At 35.2% G+C, this 11966-nt stretch overlaps 1 protein-coding gene across 4 annotated transcripts in view; it reads right to left on the bottom strand.

Moving 5' to 3' along the window:
- The window catches only part of LOC139747202 (protein Star-like), a 37230-nt gene extending 26490 nt beyond the window's left edge, over positions 1-10740 (bottom strand). Inside the window, exons 1-6 of one of the 4 annotated variants that reach the window (XM_071659220.1) lie at positions 10582-10740; positions 8946-9094; positions 7184-7345; positions 6622-6788; positions 6263-6457; positions 5128-5349 (exon numbers count right to left, since the gene is read on the bottom strand). In XM_071659220.1, the coding sequence (XP_071515321.1) occupies positions 5128-5349; positions 6263-6457; positions 6622-6788; positions 7184-7337 (738 nt within the window). In that variant the 5' untranslated portion in view covers positions 7338-7345; positions 8946-9094; positions 10582-10740. The remainder of the gene's footprint in view (positions 1-5127; positions 5350-6262; positions 6458-6621; positions 6789-7183; positions 7346-8945; positions 9095-10581) is intronic. The other 3 variants (XM_071659218.1, XM_071659217.1, XM_071659219.1) reach the window with 3 other exon arrangements.
- Between the last annotated feature and the right edge of the window lie 1226 nt (positions 10741-11966).

The raw sequence follows: 11966 nt of genomic DNA, 5'->3' as shown, positions 1-11966 counted from the left end.
CTGGAAGTGAAAAAAAGGTACTGTAACTTCATAAACAGTACTGCCTTTTCTCCAAACTTGTTCACAGATTTACACAATGTTAAAATACATATTTCATGCAAAAAATGACAAGTAGCATGATATCTAATCATCTGAAGGAAATGCACATCCCCGTCCTTACCAGCTTAATCTACCATAGCAAATAATCAGTCTCAATAAAGGGGAATGTGGTCTCAAATTAAGATTACCTGCAACCTGACACAACAACGATGGATTCAGACTGTAGAGCAGAATGTTGAAGAAAAAACAGATAAATGTCCACTCATGGAAGTGATGTATACCTATTTTCAAATACACATAAGGTAACAGTGTATGAAACTTATGTGAGGAAGAATGGGAAATGCCTGCAACTGGGTGTGAAAGGCGTGATACAGAATGGTTGGAGAAGGTCACATGGGGGATAAACTATACAAACATTTCAGATCAATCCCTAAGTTTTCTGCTTTTCAGCTCAAAAACAACAGTCCTGCTTCAAATCACTAAGTAGCAATAAAACGAAGGACTATTAATGAAACCAAGTGTTGATCATTTGTAGAAAGCCTTACATCCTGTGAAAAAAAATGTATGTGACATCCATTAATTTTCAGTGAGTTATAGGTTGAAAAGGAATTTCCAGATAAGACATACAGTAAAAGCTAATGGTAAAACATTATAAACCTAAAAAGGTATTTTCTGCATGAGACAGAAATTTACTCTACTAGCTTGCTCTTCACAGCCAATGATGCTTGTTTCAATAATGCAATTAATAGATCTCCAGTTCAAATCTCTTCAGACTGAGCAGAGTTCTAATTATGGATGTTTTTGTTTAAAGAATACCAATCTTTCTGGTTAGCCCATGCTGAGGTCCAAACATTTCAAAACTCTGACTGTGGTTTCTTTGTGTTCTTGACAAGGTTCTTAACACCTCAAATCCTAAGTTAAGTTTCCTTTCCAACCCTGTGATTTAAAGCTTTTCAAGTTGTATAAAAAAATCAAATAAATCTTGTAATTCCAAAGATATTAATATAACAATAAAAAAAACTTCAAAAATATCTTTTTCATGCTACTTTCACTAAGATGATGTGCAGAAGTTTTGCAGATGTTTTAGCACAATGTACTGAAAAGTGTAGGAGTAAGGCATGAGTATCAGGTGTGTTGCCACCATGCATATTTTAATATTTATATTACTTAAACTGAAACACTGATAATACTGATTTTCACTGTTTTATCTTATGCAATAAATGTTTTCTCACTATAATCAATGTGATTAATTTTTTTTTGTGACAAATTCCTTTGTAAAATTACCAGCTGTACCAGACAGATGCATTGCTATCAAAGTCACACTGGCAATGGCAACACTACCTCCATCTTTGCAGGAAACACCTCCTGCCTTATCTAGTTCAGCTTTCAATGTTGAAAGATTCAGTGGCCATAAAATCACTCTCCACTCGATCTGTTAACTCATCATCATCAATTCAGGATCATCTACCTCGTCCTCCAACTTCTACCTAACTGCTCACTTTCCTTCCAAGAAAACTCACACGATGTGCTGCCACTGGTATAGCCGGAGGAAGAATGACAATTAGGAAAAATTACCATGCACTGCCATCTCAGCAGCCACAGTAGGTGGCCTTGAAATTGTGGTGCAAAACTTGAAGTGTAACTCTACAGCTAGAGGAGTTGTCTGGCTCATAAAATTATCCATCTCGAGGAGCTAAGGAGTTAAATGTTCTATGTATGATTTTTCTAATACCAGTCATGCACACTATATGAGCAACTGAGTTACATGGATCCACTTGCATGAGAGTAACCAATAATGACCAATCATTCTGATACACAAGTCAAAAATTTCCTCATTCAAGCAGGTGCCCTTTCTACATATTCAAATTTACCACTTTCACAGCCAGAACCACTTATGATGCACTGTGCCTTGTTTTTGCTCTGTTGCTCATGTGTTTATTTAACAAGCACCATCTGTGATGTACTAGGATTAGGATTTGGTCCACAGTGCACATATTCATCCTCATGAATCTCTTTTGATATGTCGTTGTGCCATCGGAAGCGAATGTTCTCAGTTACACCTTTGCTGACCTTTACTTAAGTATTAATGATTGCTACTGACCGACCATCAAGATGAGAAGCAAGGAAACCTTTAGACAGCAACTGCAGGGAAACCAGCCTAAACTCTGATGCAATAAGTTAACTTATACAAGGTGAATAACATGGTAAACTGCATTCTTCATTCATATATTTTTCCACCCAGCTCTTTCATTCAATAGGGTCTTCTTGCCTAAAGCATCAATTAATATTCAGAAAAAATATCAGAAAATCTTACCATACTCCTGAATTCTCTCAAACACCTTAAGTTCAAACATACATCTTATACTCAGTGAATGATATGGTAAATTGTATTTTCCATATAGGCTTCAATAGATTCTTTCTCCTAATGCATGATCCAATAATGATTTATAAGCAAAAATAAGAGAAAATGATTGGTAGATGGAAGAGTGAAAGATCCTTTAAAAATGAGCATACATATTACAGTAAATGATAATACAAAGTAGTTTTCTCATATCTGATTGCTTTTTCCTTCATTACTAAGGTAGTGCCTAGGACAGATGAAGAAGGCTGCATTTGTTCAAAGTGATTCTCTAACCATTATGTGTGCTGCATCAAAACCACAGCTTCCTATACACAACTTGGCCCTACCAACCTTTCCATGGTTTACCTCAGTCACTCCACATGCCCTGGTTTAGTCCACTGACAGCATATCAACACTTGTATTCCATACCACTCTAATTCACTCTAACCCCTGTACACTTTTCAACCTCCTGCATGTTCAAGCCCTGATCCTTCAAAATTTTTATCACTCCATCCTTCCATCTCCAATTTGGTCTACCTATCCCCCTTGTTCCCTCCACTTCTGATGAACATATCCTCTTTGTTAATTCATGACACATATATCCTCTCTGTTTTCTTCTCACTCATTCTCTGCACATGTCAAAACCACTTCAGCACACCCTCTTCAGCTCTCTCAACCGCACCTCTCCCTTACCCTTCTGTTACTTACTTGATCAAATCACCTCATACCCCATACTGTTCTCTCAAGTTTCATTTCCAACACTTCCTCTCTTGTCTGCTTATCTCATCTATGGCCTCTACCTCACATCCATAAAACATTAAGGGAACTAATATACCTTCACACATATCCATTTTTGCTCTCCCAGTCAATGACCTCTCTTTCCATATTCTTCAGTGCTCCCAGAACCTTCACCCCTAGCCCACCTTATGACTCACTTCCAAAGACCTAAAGCCAAGAACACAACTCCCCTTTATCATATGAATATTATACTGAAGTGAGAAAATAGGTGCTGAACTATCAGTGACTGCTATAAGAACAGCTTTCTAAAAATGTAAATCACTCATAAAGGAGGGAGAGGCAGTATGTACTAACATACAAAATGATAGGCGGTATGTACTAACATACAAAATGTATAAGATCTAAAATTATTTTCTTGTAGTACTTACCTAAATTTCTTACTTGTCTTCACCTGGTTAAATACTGTACTAGGGGTTTAGGCCCATCAACTGCATGGGTGATAAATACCATCAATTTTCAGGTTATAATCACTAGATGAATATGTTTTGGTGCATGTACTCAAAATAATTCTCAGGCCATACAAGTTCCCACTACACACAGTATATATGGTCCTTTCTGCTTCAGACAAGTGTAATTCAGGATAAACTAAGGTAGTTTGGCAATTACACTGAAGAAGTGTTTGGCTGATATAAAGCACAAGGTATCATTTAGCTGCCAATCAATCTTAGGACATTTTCTCACCATTCACTTTCATGAAGCAGATACTGTGGCTCAACTTAAATCTCTGTAATTATCCATTAGGTTTACAAAACTCTCTTAACTCTTACCTCTGCATGAAAATATCTGAACAGATTGCTTCTTGATAGGTCATACACCGACTTAACGTTTTCTAATTTCTGTAGGACATCAACTTTATGTTATGCTGCCTTTAGACTGACAACTTTTGAATAAAAGGAATTCACAGATTTATCAAGTGATGCTATGTTATGACAGGAATCTGATCCAAAAAATCTTTCTAAGTTAAAGCTCCATGTAAAAAAGGAGTATCCCATTTCTCAACTCAGACTATGAAGTCTCCTGTCTTTAGGAACAGATCAGACTATGAAGTCTTCTATCTTCTGGGACAGTCTTCTTTCTTTTAGGATATGAACACTTTTATCACAGTCATGAAGACAAAGTACCACTTTTAGTTAATAACTGGAAAGAATTTCCTTCTTCTTTCTTTCTTCTTTCATATCTATTCACCATTTTTTGCTTTAGCAAGGTAGCACCAGGAACAGATAAAGAAAAGACCTCATTTGCTCACATCTGTTAGCTATTTCATTAATAATCCCACAATCTGGGAAATTCTGTGTAGATATGCAAGCTTATACATCATAATAAATTAACTGATCCAATAATTTTTTGTTTAAAAATCTATCAATATAAAAGTTTTAGCTTAAGAAAGCAAAAACTGATGAATTATGCAAAAGGAAAATCATTAATGAGCAAGCGTTGATTTAAAAAAATTTCATGCACATAAAATTTTTGAAATACGAAGGTTTCCTTTTATTCCATAAACTTAATAAAATATGAAAACAAATTTGCACAAACCATTTGCAAAAAGGTGACAAGTTTAATCTTTTTAATCAGTTTAAAGCTTTTGCAGTATGCAAAGCTTTTCATTTAATATTGTAAAGAAAATTTCTTAACATCTGTTAAAAATGATTCTCCTGTTATTATCTGCAAAACTAAGATGTCTTCATGTGAAGGAAGGGGGAACAAAACTCTTGCTGAGTTGGGAGGCATCATTGTTTACATTTTGGAAAAAAATGCACTACACAATGCTCTCAATGTAAGATTCAGTTCATGTTTCTCTATGACTTACCTTATTATGTGAAAGATATACAAACTTAATAAAATATTGATAATTCAAGAGAGAAAAATCCATTCATTATGTGGGAATAATATGCAGATATACGATCAAATGTATATCACACACCAAGCTAATGGGAAAAGCAAAAACCTACCTTAATGTCCACTTTCTCCCAAGGTATAGTCTTCAAAACACTAAACTCTGCTCCCTCTACATCCAGGCTGAAGTAGTCTACAGTAGTGACATTAAGGGCAGAGAGATAAGAAAAAAGAGGGAAGCACTGCACTTCTAGCACTGCCCCAACTTCAGACCCACTTGAAGGGCTATCTTGCTTCCCTAGAATATGACCTTGGTTCTCTTGCTGTTGAAACATTACCTGCAAATGATCCACATCACAAAATATAGCTTTACACATTAATGTTATTTCTTAAACATCAAAATACCTGAAATAAAAAACAAATGCTATGGTCTTAATATATATCTTTATCATACAAATTTGCCATTTCCTACATCAGCAAGGTAGGATCAAGAGTAATTGAAAGCATTAGAGGAAAAAGTCAGTCAGCATTGAAATTACTGGAATCAGAATAAGCAGAGTATAACCAAGAGATCTGACCACAGAGTGCTAAAATGATCTGGAGATGTAGAGAGGATAAGCAAAGAGAGACTGACAAAGAGGATGTGTCAAAAGTGAAGAAAGCAAGGGAAGTATCTACCTACATGTACCTAAAATGAGATTTTGTTGGAATGACAGACTAAAAGGTGAAAAAATGGTGTGAAAAAAGCTTAAAGGTTCTCAGAATTGGATCATTCAGGACAGTGATAAGAAGACATAAAATACAACAAAGTAGAGTAATATGGTAAATAAGAGGTAAAGTGCAGTAATGGGCTGAATCAGAGAATATGATGGGGTCAGGGGAAATTAGAGTATGGTCTTTAAGACATGACAATGGACTGTGGCCTCTGAATTTTGTGCATTATAATGGTGAAGTAGTGAGTGAATGCAGGATAACAGGAACACTGTTTGTTCTTCATGCTACTTGCTAAAGCAGGAAATGGCAAACAATTATGATAAAAAATATGTGGTCTCTAACACTTGCAACTTTGGAAACTGAAAAGGGACCAGTGTCTGAAAAGGATTCTGCAAGCATCATAAGCATCTGATTATAAGAAACAACAAAAAAAGAGGCAGGAAAGAAAACTAATGATGATCTGATTAAGTATTTTGAAAAAGATCTTTCCAAATCAATAATGACGATGACTTCAAAAATTCTTGAAGTATTACTGACCACGGTGGGATGAGACGTTGGAGCAAGGCAAGATGGCGACATGTAAGCCTTTCTATGTTTTTGCACCATCTGATTGAAGTTCTTTGGGTCAGCTTCTATCAATAATCCATTCCATGCCCTCTCACGCTCAAAAAATAATGTGTTGGAACGAATTTCTCCATCAAGGGCACCGCATTCCACATAAAACCCATTCCGCTGAAAATGCAATCAGGAATAAGGATCATGCAATCATATCTAATTTTCAAGAAGAAAGGTTAAGTTGCCTATTGCACACAACAATGCTTATTGAGGCATAACAAAATCCAGTGGAGGAAGTTGTTACTATAAACTTAAAAGAATAAATATCTTAAAATATTCACCTTTCCTTTTAATATGAAATCAATCCTTTGAGCTTGACCCATGGAAGGGTTTTCTTCTTCCGGATGAGATAAGTTGTAAGGCAGTTTTGATGGGGGGATTAGATACTGTCCTTGCAGAACACGTAAAACTTCTGGACTATCAGCAGCTACATCATCTCTGTTATAATCTGAAAGAAAGACTGTATCTATTAAAGAAAAAATTAACCTTGATTTCATTCTACTCAAATTTCAATGAAACTAGAGATATGTCTATAGCGTGAATGCTACTGCCAACATTCAAGAAGCATGGTCATCTATATAATTCCAAAACATTCCACTTAAATGTACTATTCCACATAAAGAGTTAATTTCAATGATGCTGGCCAATAGCAATGAAAGCAAATGCTAGAAAAATTTGGTGATACAGCTTGATGACAGATGATACAGTTGCTATCTGCAGGCACAGAAATATTTAACTCTGATACATGATCTTTTTAATGAACTGGTGGGGAAGTCACTCTTTGAAAATACCCAACATATCAAATGTGTGATATTCTGAACGGTAATATATGTATAAACTTACTCTGTGTATGTACTTTGCCAATGCGAGGAGAGGGAGGAACAGGACGGAGGAGACTATTCAGACTGAAGGACTCAGATGTGAAGGCCACCATGAAGAGAACTATGAGGAGTGCTATGACCACGTAAATTATACCTCGCATTCGAATCATTGTCATACACTCTCCTGTTAAAATGAATTCCATTAGACTGATCATCAAAGGTTTTCAAGAGAATGATTGTCAATGTAAAATTTTCATCAGCTGATGTAAAAATATAGATATGACTATATTCACAATTTATGCACTGCTAGTTGTCACTTTAAAGCTTACTCTCAATATGAATTGTTCAAATATTCATGCCTACAGAGAAAAACTATTCATAAATACATTAACTGTCATGCATGTATATTAATGGAAATATGGGAGACTCCTCTGCGAGTCATAACAAGACAATGAGAAGATGCTACAGCCCTACTCTCTTGCTCAAACATTGGTTTCACCAAAAAATCAAACTGTAATCTCAAAATGTAATAGCAGTGCATAGGAGCCTCTAAAATCAAAGCCAAAAACTTATTTCAGCAAAATGCATAAAATAGATTAAACTTAGAAATTAATAAACAAAATGTTTGTAATTGCCATGTAGGAAAACAAATTTGACAATTCTATGTGAAAGATATGTAAGCTTCCTGTTAAATGGATACAAAGCTGTGTCCAATCAAATATCCATAACAAATAGATAACAGAGCTTTAATCCAAAAACTAGGCTAAGAGCTGCAAACTGATTATCTATTGAGGCACAAAGACACCACACCTGTCCCTTTTGAATAGGTTACAAAATCTGAGATTCTTCTAAATAGCCTACAATAAACCTTAACACTACGTCATTTAATCTACGACCAAGTATCCATATGTCTGTTCCACTCTTTCTCATAGAGAGCACAGATATCAGCATTACGTCCTAGGGGCAAAAAACGAAATATGCAGTAAATATTGTCACAGTTGGTGAAGACGAAGTTGATTCTCAAAATGTTGATTTACCCTTTTCAGGAGCAACTTTTCAACAGTCTACATAATAAAAGGCTCTCCCTTCACACAAAATCCACGATGAATAACACTTTCATAAGACCTGCAGATGTGAATGAGACATCAAAATTAAATATAATCCTCAGTGGTTGGTACTCAAAGAAGGCTCTTTCTTCACTTCTTTCATGTACTGTGCCTTTAAAAAAAAATCCAAAACCAGCAAAAATAGTAATTTTAGAGACTAGACGAGGTTATAAGACATTTTTATGGGAATTTATCAGAAGAGGGATGCCTGTGTTCAAGTTGAAACTACCAAATGATTCCTTACAATCTGAAGAGCTGAAACTTAGGGGTGTATTGTTTTACCTATGGATGAAGTGCCCATAAAGATGGCAGGAGTAAAATGTAGCTGTGGGGTGACAAACTATACATCAACTGTAGGTACCTAGTGTAAAGAACCTATAGTACCACATATGTTAAAATCCACCAGCCAGAACACAAAATGATGGATGCATTCAGTGTCCTGAAAGTAATTTTCTCAGGCCTTTCACTTTGCATAAGGGCCTTTTCAAAATAAAGAACTTGCAGATGGCCGACAACAAAGATCCATCTGGTGCTCTTTTCACATTCTACAGAGCTTTATTCAATTTTGAAACTTATATACAAACAAAATCCGTTGTGGATTTATGTTGTCAGCCACCATCTCTCATGAGGCTAATACAATGCAATATACAAAAAATTGAAATGAATCATATAACTTACCTTACTGTTGGTTATATAATCTTCCTGCATTGATGAGGAACTGATGAAACCGTTCCTCTTCTTGGATATACTGTAGCACCTTTGGAACAAAGACTCTGCTAAATTATTTCGAAGTACTGCTGCCTCTGTCCATATTTGGGCACTACTTCCTGCACATCACGCCACATTTGTTGGATGTCACAAGACATAAGATCAGTCACAGGCATTTCATAAAGATTTTATGAAAAAAATCATCAATAGCAAGTAACTGTTTCCTCTTTCCCCTCTACGAAGAGAGACCAAATACAACTGGATGTTCCAATCATTTAAACATGCATTGTTACTCTCTACATCAGAGGAAGGACAAAGTAGCAAAAACTAAAGGTGTAAGAAACTATCTGAAAAGTACCAAGATACATTCATAAAGACATCAACTACTCTTATGTTTTTTGAAAGACATTCATTAAGTCTTCTATCCTTTGGTCTCATCATTAGGCAGGATAAACAATTAAAGATCCATGTCCTTTAAAACAAAGGAAATTAGCTAACATCAGACTACGTACTTCCTGCTCAGTGTTCCAAAGTATTACATTATTACATTATCTTTAAAATAATATATTATACTTAATATTACTTATCACTGAATGCCATATTTTTCCCTCTCCCTCATAATGCTCCTTACTACACAGTAATTCATTATAAAAATTAGAATAGAAGTTTTAATTGAAAACTCTTAATTCCTTATCTAAAAAAGAAATTTGTAACAATAGAATTAAGATTTCAAGCTAAATTATATGCATCTGTCTAATGGTAATCTTTTATTATTGGTTCTGCTGATACCTTATGAGTATTGCCTTTTAATTTCCATGAAGTACATAACCTTTATTATCTTATCTAATATTGTTCAGTGAAACATATTGCTCTGCAACTTTTGTCATATTCTTTATGCATTAATCAAGAAGTGCCATACAGAATCACTCAATTCTAACAACTAATAACAATGATGAAATACAACAGTAAACATTAAAAAAAATCTCAAGACTCCTAAGAAATTAAATGGTTTCCATATGTTCTGTTGTTGACTAATGTTTCATATACTTCTAATTCTATCAACCCAACGGTTTCCCCAATTTTGATAACCACCCATATATATCGCCTTATCTAACAGAGCAAGATAAACTACACCTCTATAAATCATATAATCCACAAATACATTTTCTCATTTCTATACTAATAATATAGACTAAAATCATCAGTTATATGCAAATCTACTTTGGATGCATGTTTCACCTAGGGATTTACATGATAAATGACCGAGATTAAATAAACAGCCTAAGGCAAGGCTGCTGACCCCAGATGATGACGAGGTACCAGAAAACCGACCAAGACCAAAAAAAACAAAAAAATTTCCTAAAGATGTTTGAAAACAACCTTTTATATGCACATCTGATTAATCAGTACGTTAATTGTATGCGACATCTTCCCCCACCACAAGATGAACGTTGAAAAGCAGCACAAAACAATAGTCAGGGTGGACGCTGATTCACTCATTTCCGTTGGTGTTAACCGGATGAATACTAAATTCTCCTATTCTTCATAAAATCTTATCGACTTATTGCAGCTAACTCCATACATTATATATCAAAGCATGACTTACAAATTACCAGGCCTCAAACCCTCAAGTTCACTCCCACTTTGGGAAAGTATGTTTATGTCCAGTTCTGGGATACAGCGAGACTTGTGACGAGTGGTCGACAAAAATATCATAAAATTCAAGATGCCTTTTAGTTCGTATATTTTACGCTATGTATTCATTGCTGTACTTGATTGATAGACAAGATTCTAATTCAAAGTCACTCGTATTCTTAGTTAAGTACAATTTACTCCGTATTCAGTTGCGATGTTCCCCTGACAGAAAACGACCTTAGGCACAACAAAACTAATAATTATGGCTGTTTTTGGTTACAGGTTTCCTCTAAGTCGACTTACAACTATTTGTATCTACATTTAAGTCAAAATAGATTATTTCAATTTTGGGTGTGATCATATTGCCATCAAGTAACTTGGTTAGCACGGTATTTATTTTCTAGTGTTATCTGTTTCTTTTGTCACTACGTGGATTGCAATTTTTTATTCTAAATCTTAACAATTCGTAAAGCAAATGAGTTCTTATGCAGAAACTTCTTTTCAGCATATTCCTGAAGAGACTGGTGTAGTGAGGTTGTCCGACGTTAAGGGTAAAACATTTCCCCCCTCCTTCCCTTCCCCATAAATTCAGTTTTCCCTCCCTATGAACACTTTCAATGAAAATTAATGGCTTTATTTATATAATGCACAATATTTCAAATGATAAACTAACGAAAAATAAGCATTTCAATATGCTATGGGTACGTGGGAAGTTAATATTTTGCTTTGGTTGTTAGTTCGGCAACCAGTCAGTACAGCTCGATCCTAGTAAAAAGCTGCTGTATGCTTTAAGAATTCATGAGTTTCTCAACTATAAGCATCCAATAATTCTATACTACAGAATAACTTTTTTTTTTTATAGAAGTTTTTGTTCCTTTCATGGCCTTTGGTTGCTCTGTTTTTGCATGTCGATGATCTCTTGGCTGATGACGCATTCAAATTGGTCTAAAAACTTGAAGGGCATGATTAAACCTCTCAATACTCCTCTCTCTTCCATGGTAGAAATATGAATACCCTTTAACCCCGCACTAACACAGTTCTCTTAAATTCCAAACACCATCTTTGTTGCTCTTCAAATATTTGTGCCTCTTTACAAGTGTAGTAACCAAGATTGAGGTTTGTAAGTTTTCCATACGATATGAAAAGCTATTAGAGATATTCTTATCCATGTACTTTAATGGAATTTTACTATTTGCCAGCATCCAGTTTCCCCCTTGACGTTACACACTTTTGACTCTAAAGTCCTTTAAACACCCATTCTTGAAGCCTTACTTTCTGAGACCATTCGTACCGAGGCCTTTTTAACGTCTTTTCTTCATTACTGCATATACTGTCACGTGACTGCAAGACAGGAGA

Source organism: Panulirus ornatus, chromosome 67 (genome assembly GCF_036320965.1).
Source record: "Panulirus ornatus isolate Po-2019 chromosome 67, ASM3632096v1, whole genome shotgun sequence".
NCBI classification, from domain to species: domain Eukaryota; kingdom Metazoa; phylum Arthropoda; class Malacostraca; order Decapoda; family Palinuridae; genus Panulirus; species Panulirus ornatus.
Note: the sequence above shows the minus strand (reverse complement) of the source record. Positions and strands in the feature narration are given on the sequence as shown.